Below are 14602 nucleotides of genomic sequence, written 5' to 3'. Positions count from 1 at the left end.
CCTTTTCTCCAGGCTGAGCCCCCCCCCCGGCTCCCTCAGCCGCTCCTGGTGCTCCAGACCCTTCGCCAGCGCCAACGCTCCTTCCCCCGGCACCCCCTGTGTTTGTGAGGAGCCGTGAGGGGGAGCGGGGCGGGCGGGGCGTCCGGGCGAGGCGGGGCGGCTGAAGGGAGCCGGGCTGGGAGAGGTTGAGGGAGCTGGGCTGAGGGGAGCAGGGAGAAGCTGAAGGGAGCCGGGGCTGAGCGATCGGGGCTAAGGGGAGCGCCCGGCCGGGGCTGGGCAGTGGAGCGGTGGCGGCGTCACTTCGGCTGTCGGTCGGTCGGTCGGGACTCCGGGAGCGAAGAGAAGCAGGTCGGTGAATTTACTTTTTTTCTCTCTCATTTTCCGAAACATCCTCCTGAGATTACCCCTGATCGCAGCCGGTGGGGGAGCTTTGCTTTCCTCTGGCAGAATGCAGATTTTAGAGGCAGGCACGGTGTACCCAAACCGGCCCTTTCCCTCCGTCTATTCCCCGAGATTCAATTCTGAAGCAAAAGAAAAATCTCAGTGGATGTGGGCTGTAAATTCCTGATGCTTCAGGAGCTGTGATAGCCCGCTCTAATAGAAGAGCACTTTGGAAACTTAATTAGTGATACAGCATTTATAAGCAGAGTTTATAATGAGAGCCCTTAGCTACCAAGCATGGCTATAACGTGGTATAACCCCAAAGTGCCAGGTAAGTGCGGAGCTCTGCTCACAGCAGCACATAAGAAAAGACAGATACGTGTGAAAAAGCACGAGGGCAAGTTTTTATTAAAAATGCTTTTCTCTATTGCCAACTTAAAATCAGGAGTGTTTATGAAACTGAAGTCTCTCAGATTGTGTGTTGTGACTGTGCGCAAACTTCGGTGCTGTGGAGTGAAGATGCAGGAGAAAATGCTGCTGGATCTTGGGCTGGTGATGGGAACCTGCCTGTGAGCAGCCTGAACATCTGTGGATGAGAGGGTATTTTCAGTACAAACAAGAGAAATTGTACAATCTGGAGAAACTCTTTAGAGTTTGCGACATTTTACTATTGAGTCTCAGGGGAGAGGCTCCACCAGCACTCTTGGGGCCTTATTTTGCAGCTGTACTTTTGCCCAGCTTGGGTTGCCTTGGTTAAAGTTTTAGTATTAGAAAGCAAAATTTTTCAGTGCAAGTCATACACATTTCTACTTTGTGTGTTCCACTTATTCCAAACTCTTTATTAATAATGATATCTAATGTACTCAATGGCAGACAAGTGCAATGAAATTCCATGCCCAGAGGATCTTGCCCAAATCAACAGGACTGGGAAGCCCTCAGCACCCTTAAAGAGCAGGTCAGAAGATGCTGTGCCGAGGCATTATTACTAAAATATTTTTATGCTTTATAGAGATTTTTAAAATATTTAAAAACAGCTGTGGTGCAGTGCTTGCAAAAACAGTTCATATGACTGCAGTATTATGTTCCTGTTTCCCATTAGCAGTTAGCTGTTGGTTTTGGGGAGGGTGGGAATGAGAAAAAGAGAGCTCTAGACCCTGTGTGTGTATGTTATATTCGTTGGGGGAAAATAGGAGATCCTGGAAATTAGGTTTCTATAGGCTATAGAAATTTCTATAGAAATTAGGTTTTCTGTAGGCTTTGAAATTCATCATTGGCTCATTGCAACACTTCTCATGTGGTCTCTGTCCCTGTAAAAGTTGGTGAGGATTTTACAGCTGAGTTCAATGGTGTTGGGGCTGTGCTGCTCTACTGTGTCTGGGATGGGTTGTAGGGATCCACCAGTGCCACCCTCAGTTCAAACTGGACAGGTAGAGACCTGCCTCGTTCTGCAATCCCCTCCTCACCTCAACCCTCTTCCTGAGGTTCAGAAAGGAGACGTGCAGAAATGTGAGTTGTTGAGACAAGAACCTGAAGAAAAAGGCAGCTCCAGAAGGAAAAGGAAAACTTTCAGTATATTTTCCCTGCCCAGTGCAGGTGTTTGTGGGTCCTGCTTGTTTCAGGCTATGCTGAAAATGTTTCCCCTGTTGAAATGACGGTGGATTCTATGACTTCTCACTCGACCTGTGAAGAAAAATGATCTTATTTCGTTGCTGTTCTCTTTGCCTGGTTTTTGGTTTTAATCCAGTGTTTTTGTCAAGGCAGGGACTCTACTTGCTGAAATGTTTTGTGCAGTGGTTGGCACAGAGAAGAACACACTATTTACATAAGAAATTGGAAAATTTCTTATACACAGCAACAAAGTCAGTGGTTCTGGAACACAGTATTTTAAGATATATGTGTTAAAACAGACTCTGATTCCTTCCTTTTTATGAACACTTTCCCAATTATGCGTAAAATGGTTTGTCCTTGCTGTGTTAACTTACTCTCTCTGGGATAAAGCTATAGTTACAAGTTTTAATAAGTCTCCTTATTTAGCTCCCTGTTCCCTGTAACTGTTCATGTACACTTGTATTCTTCCTTAGAGTGAAGTTAGAAATTCTGGCCAGTTCAATATTCTCACTGGAAAAGATTTTGGGAAGCCCTCTGTGGTCCAGTAATACATTTATTCTGCCCTGGGATTTATCTGTAGGTATCTCTTTTTACCTAATTCCCCTGTAAAGTTTACACAAGGAAGATTGAACAGAAAAATGCTGGGGATGTGCAGCTTTTTGATCATGTACAGCACTGGTTCATGAATGTCGTTGGAGCCAGGATAGGAAAATAACTTCTTTGTAAAAATCAATGTGACACAAGTAGGAAGAGAAGATGTCCAAGCTGGTCTGAACTCTATTTTTACCTCCTGGTCCAAATATTGTTAATTATGGTTGAATTAGTGCTGACATCAGAATCTCTTTGATTACTCTATCTGGTCATTTTTATGGCAGAATCCTTGAGGTTGGAAAAGCCCTCCCAGCCCATCGAGTCCAGCCTGTGGCTGATCCCCACCTTGTCACCCAGCCCAGAGCACTGAGTGCCACGTCCAGTCATTCCTTGGACACCTCCAGGGATGGGGACTCCACCACCTCCCTGGGCAGCCCCTTCCAAGGCTTGACCACCCTTTCCAGGAAGAAAGTGGCAGCTGTGCTGAGAGGCAAATTGTCCTCTGAAGTAGGGGTTGGGAAAATTTGAGCTTTCCTCTTTAATTGCTGAAAATGTAGCTTAAATGTACCCTGATTATAACCTGGTGAGTGGGAAGAAAAGTGAATGGGACTGAGTCATCTTGCAGACCACAGTGCAGATGGTCTGTGCTGGAGAAATGGCTCAGCTCTGGCTCCAGCTGAATTTTCAAGGGGGAGACAAGAATCCTGGAATATTGTCACTTCACTGGTCAGTTGTCTGCATATATATATATATATAATATTTATATATATATATGACAGTACATGCAGCCTGAAACTGGAAGGCCAGTGGATTACATAACCTTGGCACTGACTCTTTTGGCTACATTGATGTTCTCAAGGAAACTGTTCTCAGAAATATTTAAGGAATGGAATACTTTGGAGGGATTCCCTCAATATAATTTCTTGCCCTGGCATTTGCTGTCTGACTTGAGCTGTAGATTTTACTCATCATTCAGTTCTGGTTAAATACAGCAGCAGCCAAACTCTGATTTATTCTGATATCTTCTATGGAGCTTTAAGCATAAAAATGCTTATATTTAGATTTTAACAGAATTTATATAGCTATTGGACAAAAATAAAAAAGAACAAAGTACCTGAAATGAAAGAACAATATTGAAACAGTACTATAAAATTTAGTGAAGTCTTCACTGTTGAAATGGGTGGCCAAGTGCTTTTGTCTGTGCTACACTCGGAAAATTAGGTATCCCTTGGACATTTTGGTTGTTTGGGTTTGTAGTGCCTTTCAGACCAAACCCAGAAGGTGAACAATAATCAGCAAAAGCCTGGAGGAGTGAGGGCCCTAATGGTGAAAGAGCTGTGTTGGTATTTAGTTGATATTCTAAGCAAAGTTTTTTCCTCAAATGGCTTTCTGGCCTGTTCTTCCTTTCCCTGGTCCAGTGGAAGGTGTCCCTGCCCATGGCAGGGGGTGGAATGAGATGATCTTCAAGGTCCCTTCCAACCCAAACCATTCTGGAATTCTGCGATTCTGTTTACAAAGGTGTGAGTGTCAAATTACCTGAAGTGCACCAAAATGAAACCCTGATGAAATAATAGACTGATAATTGTCAGCTCTCAGTTAATTTTCTGTGTGTTTTTCAGATCAGCTCTACAAAACAAGATGTATTGGCAAATCATTCTGACCATTCTTGTGCTGTTGGGTGAGTTACTAAAAGAATGGGTCTGTTGGAAGTTGTGTAGAATAAAGAGAATCATGTTTCTGTTTCACAGTGGTGTCTCAAGGCATGCTACTGGGTTAGTATCTTATCACAACATGCATCTAGAATGTACAAAGAACCTGATGTTGTCATTGTGTGGGATTGAAATGTTGACCCTCTCAGGGTTGTGCCTATGTCTTACCCCAAAAAAGCAGTGAACTGACTTTTAAGCTCAGGAAACATCAGTATGTGGTAAGTCAAGAGACATTCAGATAAATGCCCCAGTCCGAATTTGCTAAGAGAGAAATTTGTGGGTGATTTGTTTTGTTACCCAAATAGGTCCAAAAGCATAAGAAAAGATCCCTTTTCCACCAGAACTGCAAAGTTTCAGTGTAGCCGAGGTGTCACTGAGTCTGAGCTCTGCCTTTTTAGGAGGCTGACATTCCTGCTTCCATGGGCACAGGGCTGTTAAAGGGTGCTCAACTAACTGCAAATGGTGGATTTAATAAACTAGTTTTCTAATCGGGAAATGTCTGTAACAATATTGGCAGATGCTGTTCAGGGACAGCTGGTATTTGCCTCTCATTTTTTAATTAAAATAAGAACTTTTTAAAGACTTTTGATGATCATGCTCAGGGAGAAAGAAGACTTTAATCCAGTGAAGTTAATCTCAAAATTTGTGTCATCTTATATCCTTATAAAAGATGAATAAATCATTAGATTTCTGTATCTTTTCTATATACATATTTTTTATATATATATACATCTTTTTTATCTTGCTATATATGTACTTTTATCCACTCAGTATCAAATATTGCATTGTTGACATTCTTTTAAATACTTTATGTGATCTGAACATGTGTACCTTTAATTGACAAACTTGGATGCCTCAGGGAGTTTTCCTGAGGCTTCCAAGCAGTTTGTTGCTCTCTGATGGCCTGTAATGCCTGAAAATCAGTGTATCCATGGGTTGGCCATAAGCAAATAACCACAGCTGGCATCTTTAGCCCTGTTAACTCAGATATGCTGCTCTTCTGGGCTTCCTCTGGGTCATTTGAACTTCATTTTTTACATTTCTAAAGAAGTGGGAAGGAGCTGCACACATTTTGACTTGATAAGATTTAATGAATCCCTTGGGGTGTGATATGTGAGGGGGAAGCTGTTCCTTGGAAGGGGAGCTGATGGCTGTGGATTGGGTGGTGTGCTGGTTGTCTGTCCTGCTTCCTGTCACTTGTTTGTCCTTTCTTAATCATGTATTAGGGACTAAGAGTCTGTTTGCTCTACTGCATCCTCCCCATGCAGCCAGGAGGCATGTTGAAGCTGGTATTTACAGAGGCACAAACTCTGTTAACTGGGAGAGGAGAAAGAGCAGGACCCTCCAAGAGTGTGGCAGCACAAAATCTGTGGAGAGAGAAAACTAAACACTTCAACACTCTGCATAATGACACACTGCATCTACTATTTTTTAGAACTTTTGTACTTTTATATTGTTTAGCTCGTGCTTCTGTGCTATTAATCAAACAGTGCTAGAGAAATTCTGTTCTTTTCTTATTTTGGCCCTTGCAAGCATAGAGCATCAATTAATTTCTATCTAATGAACTGCTTAAAATATTTATGCCCTTACTGAGCAAACAGCTAAGTGCAAAGTGCACAAATGACCCACATGCTTTTCTGTAACTAGGGTTTAATCTTTGAAATCATAGTGTTTTACAGTAAGCTGTTTCCAAAACCCACACTCTCATCATTCTCAAAATCCTTGGGAGTGGAATTCAAGTTCTGACTTACCAACAAGAGCTGCAAATGTGGTCAGAGCAGCAATTTCATTTTGAAGGATCTGATGGAAAAAATTTTTCTTTTTTCTGCATCTCATTTCCCAGATAATGCACCCAGTCATACATCCTTTTAACACTATCCTCTGGTATTTAACAGTTCCAGTGTGATTATGTCTTATATTTACAACAGGATTATTTTTTTTTCCTACAGAAATGGAGCTGTGTTATAGGAGCTGGAGTGAATGTGTTCCAGCACTGCAGGGGAGATGAGACTCACACCTGTAAAGTGTATGAACTTGGGTATAGGATTCACCGTGTTTTGGATTAATATAAGCCATTTTAACCCAAAGAGGTTCTTCCCCTACAATCTTGGCCTTATTTCAAGAGGCTGAGAAATCCAAAGTTTAGGTGTTGTGAGTTTTAAGCAGAAAGGCTGACATCTGTCAGCTGGGCACCAGTTCAGAGGGGATGTTTTTAGTAATTGTGTCTGCAACTCATAGAATAGCCCCTGGAAACAGCCTGATTTTTATGTTGTGTGATTCTGTATAACATCAACCAGTCCCTTTTCACTGACAAGATCAACTTTTTCATTTGTTTCCAATATCTTTGCCTTTATATTTGCAGACTTCCTTCAAATGGCAGTTGCCCACTGTATGGTCCATCCAATTCCTCCCAGGAACTTTACATTACCTTGTGTGCTGCTGAATGAGACATCTTTGAACCCTTTCTCTGCTGGAGTTGAGAGTTGGTTTGGTTTGAGGAGAGACCATCATAGGACATCTGAAATCAAGCCTCTAACAAAGGAAGAAAGTTTTCTGTGTTGCCTTTGGGGTGACAACAACCTTGATTGTTCTTTGTACAGAGCAAGCCTGCAGACAAGGAAGTTTATTCCTTCAGAAATAAATATCTCTGCTTCTCAAGAAATAGGTGGGTTTAGCATTCAAGGGCAAAAGTTACTTCTTCAAAAACAGGTTGGGTTTTTTTGTTGTTTAGGAGGAGAGGGGTGGGTTGTATTAGGGGGGGATTCATTTTTATCCTGGGCACACAACACAGTGTGGTAAAATCCTTCCTCACAGAGTCTGTAGTGGAAGATGAAGGAAATTGTAGAGCACAGTTTCAAGGGGGGAAAAAAAGTTAGCTACCTTTCTAGGGGAGTTCTGAATAAAATATGTAGCACTGCATATGAGGATGTAAGCCCAGAACTTCAAAGGAGTTTACACACTATGAGAAATATTTTATATATTTTTTTATGGATATGGGCTTTAAACTCCTTTAGGAAGTGGGGGAGATGGAGAGTGAATGGCATCATTTCTGCATGAACTGTGATGCATTAGTAAATATCTGTACATGGATTAGAATTATTTTTTCCAAGACTGTTTTTCTCCTGTAAACCCCAGTCTCTGAGGAACATACTGGCCTGCAGGAATCTCGTTGAGCTCAGTAGAGTAGAATTTCATTTTCCAAGAACTTCCCCATGGCACAAAAGACTCTCTGTTAAAGTGTGTCCCACGTGTTGCAGTTGTATGTGCACAAACCCACAGCACAGCCACAGAGAGCTGTACCCCATTACAGCAGCATCACAGCAACCAGCAGCAGCAGCTTCATTTTTCTCCACCCTGCAGCCTTGTCCATAAAGCCAGGTAAAAACCAGTCCTTCTTTAATAATGCCAGTGCAGCAGCACTGCAGACTGGGAGCCTTGCAAGTGTCAAAGGGCATCTAATTCAATAGGGATTATTCATAAACATTTGCACGTTTGTGGTGCAGCCTCACCTTCATGAGTATCTGTTACTTGTCCTCTCTTTGGGAGTGAATTTTATCCTGGCTCTTCAGCTGTGGTTTTGTTCTAATATAGGTCAGGAATGGGTAATCCCTTTCTTTTGTTTAGATTCAAACTGGAACATGGAATGTTGGATTAAAGGCAAGCTGGACCTGTTAGTTTGTAACCTGCGGGTTTTGAGATTGTACTTGAGAGAGGACTTGAAGGTTAATCTTTTTTATGCTGGGTGAGTACAGACTCTGTTAAATTTAGCACTATTGACATTGGAAATCTGAAAGCATTTTCTAAAATATCAGCATTCCAGGTTGCAGCACAGTGGTAGCCTGAGTTTAGAAAGCAGATTATGTTATGTACCTTTGTCTTGTCTAAAAGTAATCTTAGACAATATGGAAAATTTAGGTTTCTTTAAATGAGAAATGGTTGGAATGAAGAGTCTTCCTCCTTTGTGTTTTCTGTGTTTCTTAAAATGCTTTAGTGAAATCAGTGTTGGCTTGTTAAAGTTTCTTTGCTGCTACAGTTGCTTACTTTTAAGGCTGCCCTCTTGGTTCTGCCTTTTATTTGCCTTTGACCATAATATTGTCTCTCTTGAAGTAATTATGGTGCTTCACACGTAATACAGTGCCAAATGCTACTCTAATCCCAACAATGCCTCTGAGAGACACTCACCTGTGCAACTGTCACTGTGGTAAATATTCCCTGGAATGGTGATAGATGGAATCATCCTGGCTGTGGGTGGGCAGCTCTTGTGCATATGACCTGCCTGATTTGGTTATAAAAAGATCTGTGTGATTCCATGAAACCACACAGTTCTTTCTGTATTACTGATGGATTGGAAAGAATGGCATAAACACAGACACCTAATTTCTTTAGGAAGCAGGATAAACTTAAATAGTTGATTTAGTTGAATTTACAGGTGATATCTTCTACTTAACGAAACAGTGTCTTGCCACAAATGTCTTGCCACAAATCATCCCTGTAATCAGGGTAGAAAGCAAATGTATTAACTAGGAATAAATATGGTTGTTTAGCTGACAGAATAATCTAAAGCTGAAATCAAATTTTTATTAAGTTGGTTCTTCATTACTTTGATTTCTGAAATACCATTACATGGGTGTTTATGGGAGTAAATCTGACTTTGCCTCTGTTCCATCCAGTCCCAACTGCAATAGGATAATCTTTGCCAGTGATCCCAGGGCAGTAATCTCTGTATTGAATTTTTTTGGTATGCCAAACATCCATGGAACAACAGATTGGAATCCCAGCTGGGATGAAGAGGTTCTTTGTGTTATGAAGGGAATTCAGTAAGTGCCATGCAATTTAGGAGAGCAGGCCCTAAGGACTCACCAGAGTCCTCCTGGCATTTCTCTGTTTGATTCCTCTTTGCTGCAAAGGTGAGATACAGAGCAGGCCCTGACATTGGAGAACTTGTTTCACTCCCCACATTCTGTATTTATATTTTTCCTTTAGGATCCCTGTGTGCTGGGAGAGCAGCTAGTAAAGCATTTCAGACTTTGGTAAGGTGACAGCTTTCCCTGTTGGCTTGCTGATACCTTAACATTTTATTCACATGAGCCAAAATACCTTGAAAACATGCCCAGTTTTAAAAATATGCATTCCTGGCATGTGTTTCTCCCTGGGAGTCAGGAGACCAAGCCAGAATTCTCACATACAGGACAGGCAGTGCACAAAAATAATGACCTAGAAGAATCCACAACAAAAAAGCTTGAGTCCTTCCCAGCTTTTATCTTTTTCAGCATTAAAGAAATACCCTCTTATTTTGCACATCCACAGTTTTCCTGCTTGCAAATGGTATCATTGGAATAGAAATATTTTGTTCTGCCCAAACCAGTGCCGTGTTCTGGGAGAGGCTCAAGCAAAGGTGATGATGGAGCTTTACCTTCCACTTGGCTTGGCTTTGGGAGAGGAAAGATTATTCCAAATTAGATAATTTAGATTAATTGTCTACCAAAAGTGATTGATCTTTCTAGGAATGTTGTAAACCCCAGCAGTTAATTCCATGAGCTGAAATGCCTTAGCCTTAGGGATCCTTTTGGAGTGACACAGATGAATGTTCATTTGGAGCACTGATTATCACTTGCCCTTTCAACAGATGGTGGTCTATAGAATGCATTCATATTTCTGACTTATTTGAAGTACCTGTGGGGCTCTCCTTTAGTTCTGGGACCAGACTCCCATATTTTTGAAGGATAAACCATCCAATTAGCCCCAAGACTGGTGTCTTAGTTGAGTGCATCAGTCATACACCGAGCCTTCTTCAGGCAGAGAATATCAACCTTTCATTACAGATTTATCCCTCCATGAGCTCAACAGCCATCAGATGTTCTGCAGTTTAACAGGGCAGCTTCTTCAAAGAAGGATTTTGCTAGAGCTGTTGTGTATCAAATACACTGGAATATTTTTATGGAAAGTCCTTGAACCTTGGACAGCTCCACTGATTCCTATTAAAGGTGGTGCTTGCACAAACAGTATATAGAAATACTGAGAGCAGAATTACTATAGTACCTTTATTTCATAGCTACCTGCATGGGATGTACCTTTCATGAAATTGGAGGGACTGTAGAAGTTCATGTATTTCTTCCTAAAATAGTTTTGACTTTTTATTTTCAGTTCATTTTTCCAATTGCAAGAATATGATTGAAATTCACTCAAGACATTTAAAGTCTAAAAGTTGGCCAGGGGGCCACAGATTAATGTAGCATAAGTAACATCACCTTCTGAAGTAGGGTTGAATAGTGCACCAAAATATAAAATATTTAGGAGGTGTTAAGGTGGTGACTAAATCTGTGACAGGGTTTGGAGTGGAAGAGGAAAGCAAGCCTTGGGCACATGTCCTTGCTGCAGCATTAATTATTTCTGTGGTTCAGGGCATGCAGTATTTCATTTTTTTCCTCCTTCTTATGCTTTAATCCCATGTTTCCAGCTGAAAGTCATGCTGCCTTTCACTTGTTTGAAATTTGCCCCAGATTTCTCCTCTCGTTCTACTGTGTGAGGGCACTGACCTCTCCTGAACTTGTGAGGGTTGATGAGTCAGTAGCACTGACTCTGGCACAACAAGGAAAAAAACTCTTCACCATTTTTCCTCCTATACACCACTTTTTGGGTGCAAATAAGTTCATTTTGATGGTTAAAAATTGAAATAATGATTAGAAAAGATTAGGGGTGGGGTGGTGGTAACCAGTTTCCAGATAGATCAGATCAAAGACATGGTTTGATGAAAAGACTACATTCTTATGAATTGATTGTGGCTTTTTTGAGACTAATAAAATCAGTGAGAAACAGTAGAAAGCAGGGAAACTTAAAAGAAAATTCTGCAAAGTCTTTGTAAGAAAATTCAGGAGAAAAAAGCGGAGCCACAACTATAAAAACAAAATAATTCCAAGTAATTTAAAAGCTCTATGTGTGCCAGATGCCATCAGCATAATTCTTGTGTCCTGAAGTCTGTGAGCCCTGCTGAAAATGATTTTGGGAATGGCAGTATTGGCTGGCTGGAGCATTAATAAACATAAACTACATCTTCATAGGAACTTGCATAACTTCTGGGGTGGTTACTGCAGAGCACAGAGCTGTGAGGGCAGAGTGGTGCTAAAAATCCTTGCTCCCAGCCTTAGAATGTCCTAAACCCAAGGGGGATGCACCGTGTGTGTGCTGATCAGTGCAGGATGGGGGGATGAGGCCCTGACTCAAGATGAGCCAGGAGTGACCCTGGTGGGGTTCCTGCAGGCCCAGTCTGGGCTTTGCATGTGCTCTTCCCATAATCCATAATTCTTCTGTTTTGACCTTTTCCTTTTTAAGTAGGGCAGAGAATGGTAAGAGAAGCAGTGAATCATGCCCAGTCCCCTGTGCTTTACACTCAAATAAAAGTACTAGATAGCAAATTGACTAAAACCAAAAAAAAGCACAGAAAATCTTGTCCTTTCTTTTAGTTCTCTGCCCTCCCTGAATTCAAGTGTTCCAATGGGTCATGCCAGCTATAAAACTATTTAAAAAATGTACAGAAAGGTTCTTTTCTCTGAACTTCAATTTCTTTCTGTGAATTAGTAAAACAAAACCCTTACTGTACAGAAATTATTCCAAAATTACTTTGGAACAATTCAAAACAGAAGCTTTTTTTTTTTTTTTAAGGATGAAAAGTCAAAAGCAGGCAAGAATCCAAAGTGGTTTAACTGTCAGGATTTGTCTTGGCTTTGCTGCTGTGAGAAGTTTGGCCACAAACTATTCACACTCTTAAATTCCCTACCTTAGGGAGGCCTGTGCCACTGAATACCTGCAGGACTCCATAAACATGGAGCTGTGTTTGGAAGAGACTGAAGAATATCTATGGATTGGAAATGAGAATAAAGAATACCTTGGGAACTTCTGGTTCCAAGGAGAGTAGGTTTAGATGGGATATTGGGAAGGAATTCCTGGCTGTGAGGGTGGGGAGGCCCTGGCACAGGTTGCCCAGAGAAGCTGTGGCTGCCCCATCCCTGAAGTGTCCAAGACCAGGTTGGAGCAACCTGGTCTAGTGGAAGATGTCCCTGCTCATGGCAGGGGGTGGAACTGGGTGGGCTTTGAGGTCCCTTCCCACCCAAACCATTCCATGATTATTTTATTACTTGTAATGCTTAATTGTAGCAGAAACTGGAAGGAATATGAAATTGTTTCAATATTATTTCAGTGCCTCATGAAGAGGAATTAGAACATAATCTCGAGGGAGAGGGTGCAGGGAGCTGCCAGTTAGTCCACTGGAAAGTAAACTAACTTTGTGTGCTTGAGAAGGATCTGGGAATGAGACCTTCAGGAATCAGGAGCTAGTCTGACTAAACTACAGGTATCATCTAGTGTTGTAACACATTTGCTTTAAAGCCAAGCCTTAGGAATAGTTTTAATGAAATTGTGTTAACTGCTTTACTTGGAAACCATTTCAAAAGGGAGAAGCAGCAAAGTCAAAGCCTTTAGTTACAATTTTTACTTTTTTACTTTTTTCATCAATTAATATTATTTTTTTAAATAAACCTTATCCAGATGGACAAACCTCTTGAGATATAGAAAAAATACTGGTTTGTTTTGATTCATGGTCTGTTTTGGTTCATGGTCTGTGTTCCCCTTTGTAGCTCGGAGCTGTCCCTGGGAAATGTGTCCACGAGCTCTCTCCAGGGGACTGTGAGGATTGCTCAGTGTGAGTGCACTGAGGATGACACATGTGAGTGTCTTGTGCCCTCTCTGAGGCTCAACCACACCTACATCATGTGGCTGAAGGTGCTGGTTGGTGTGACACCTCTGTGGTCACCTTTGATGTCAGTCAAACCCGTTGACATAGGTGAGTATGACCTATATTTTCAATTGTTCTTAATGGGCAACAGCAGCAGGATGTCTCTCCTGGAAAAGAAGGGCACAGACAGGACAGGAAAAGGCTTCCTGGGGTTTCTCAGCTCCTAATGCCTGTCTGGGCTCCAGTACAAACCAAAGTGAGCAGAGGCCAGGCAGTCAATGTACTTGTTATTTCTAATTCTTTCCTTTCTAATCAGGGCCTCTCTGTGTTTCATTGTGGGGCTGTGATGGAGCTTTTCTGTCCATGTAGCTGAGACTTAAAAACTGAGGGGAGAAAAAAGCTGCTCCAAAAGTTACTTAACAAATAAGCCCACCTCTTTTCACAAGCAGCTTTGTTGTCCTGCTGCTTCCCTTCCTTATAGATTCAACACCATCATTGTCCAAGTTAGAAAACATTCCTCTGTGTTTGATCAAGTTAAACTATACTGACAGTATGAATTTGATATGTGTTGCTGTCCAATATGCCCAGTTACTGCAGATTTGGGTGAATTCCATAAAGGCAAGGAGTCTGTCAGCTGTGGGGGGGGGGGGGGGGAAAACTGAAGTTTTATAAACTTCTTATTAATTTAAAAACTTATGGGTTTTATAAGCTTCTTCCCAACTGATGTGCTTTGAAGACAGGATCAGTACAAAGTCTCTGGGTAAGCTAGTTTTGAAGAGGAGAGGTTGTGTTTTTCATCTGCTGCTTTTAAATTATGCTACAGGAAAAAATTAAAAATTCAAACTTGAGTCTGCCAGTATTTAAAATGACATAATTAGTTAGTTCTGCTTAGTGAAGTATGTTTTAAAAATGCATAATATTAGTATATGTTCTGCCAAGATTCAGCTCAATTAAAATTATTTTGAATGTAAACTATGAATGCTTGTGTAATGTGTATTTTATTTGCTTATAGTAGAGCAGTGGCATCAGCAGAATAGAAATCATTATCTGTGTTCAGAAAGTGTGATCTGATTCATAAGAGTGTGATGTAAAAGCCTCTGACTTTGGTTTTCAAAGCTCTGCCTCCTCCCAAATCACTCCCTGCTGGGCTGCATGAATTTAATTGCTTTGAGATGGTTTATAAGTAATAATTAAATAAGATCTGACTTAGTGGAGTGAATTTATACTGAAAATAAGAACAGGTTTGTGGTATAACTGAGTGAGATTCCAGTAATACTGCTTATATGAGACACTCTAGGGAGATGGAAACCCAGTGCAGATGGAACTGGAAGGGAGCACGTCCCCACTGCCCAATGGGAATGTTTGGGAAATGTTTTCTCTTCAGTTGTGCACTTGCTGCTCACCCTGCAATGCTTTCTAAGAGCGAAACTGTGAATGAGGACAAGGCCAACCAAAAGACTGGTGATCTGTAAAGGTCTGAGAGACAGATAGAAGTAGGATCTGGGGTCCTTGCCTTTGTCTGAGGAAGTGGGACTACAATCCTAGTGATCATTCTCAATTGCCCATCCATTCCCCTCTCCAGAGA

General features: G+C 41.4%; 1 protein-coding gene across 3 annotated transcripts in view; it reads left to right on the top strand.

Moving 5' to 3' along the window:
• Positions 1 to 211: 211 nt before the first annotated feature.
• LEPR (leptin receptor) overlaps positions 212 to 14602 on the top strand; it is a 29754-nt gene continuing 15363 nt past the window's right edge. For 2 of the 3 annotated variants that reach the window (XR_003529052.1, XM_027651790.1), the window contains exons 1-5: positions 212 to 348; positions 4200 to 4258; positions 6652 to 6954; positions 7914 to 8031; positions 12920 to 13125. Coding sequence is in view for 2 of the 3 variants with exons in the window: in XM_027651790.1 (XP_027507591.1) it covers positions 4219 to 4258; positions 6652 to 6954; positions 7914 to 8031; positions 12920 to 13125 (667 nt within the window). In the remaining variant the exon portion in view is untranslated. Of the gene's footprint in view, positions 349 to 4199; positions 4259 to 6651; positions 6955 to 7913; positions 8032 to 12496; positions 12637 to 12919; positions 13126 to 14602 lie in introns of those variants that run through there. The other variant, XM_027651791.1, reaches the window with a different exon arrangement.

Source organism: Corapipo altera, unplaced genomic scaffold (assembly GCF_003945725.1).
Source record: "Corapipo altera isolate COAL_440 unplaced genomic scaffold, ASM394572v1 57, whole genome shotgun sequence".
Taxonomy (NCBI): Eukaryota; Metazoa; Chordata; class Aves; order Passeriformes; family Pipridae; genus Corapipo; species Corapipo altera.
The sequence above is the reverse complement of the archived record's forward strand: the minus strand, read 5'-3'. Positions and strand labels throughout refer to the sequence as shown.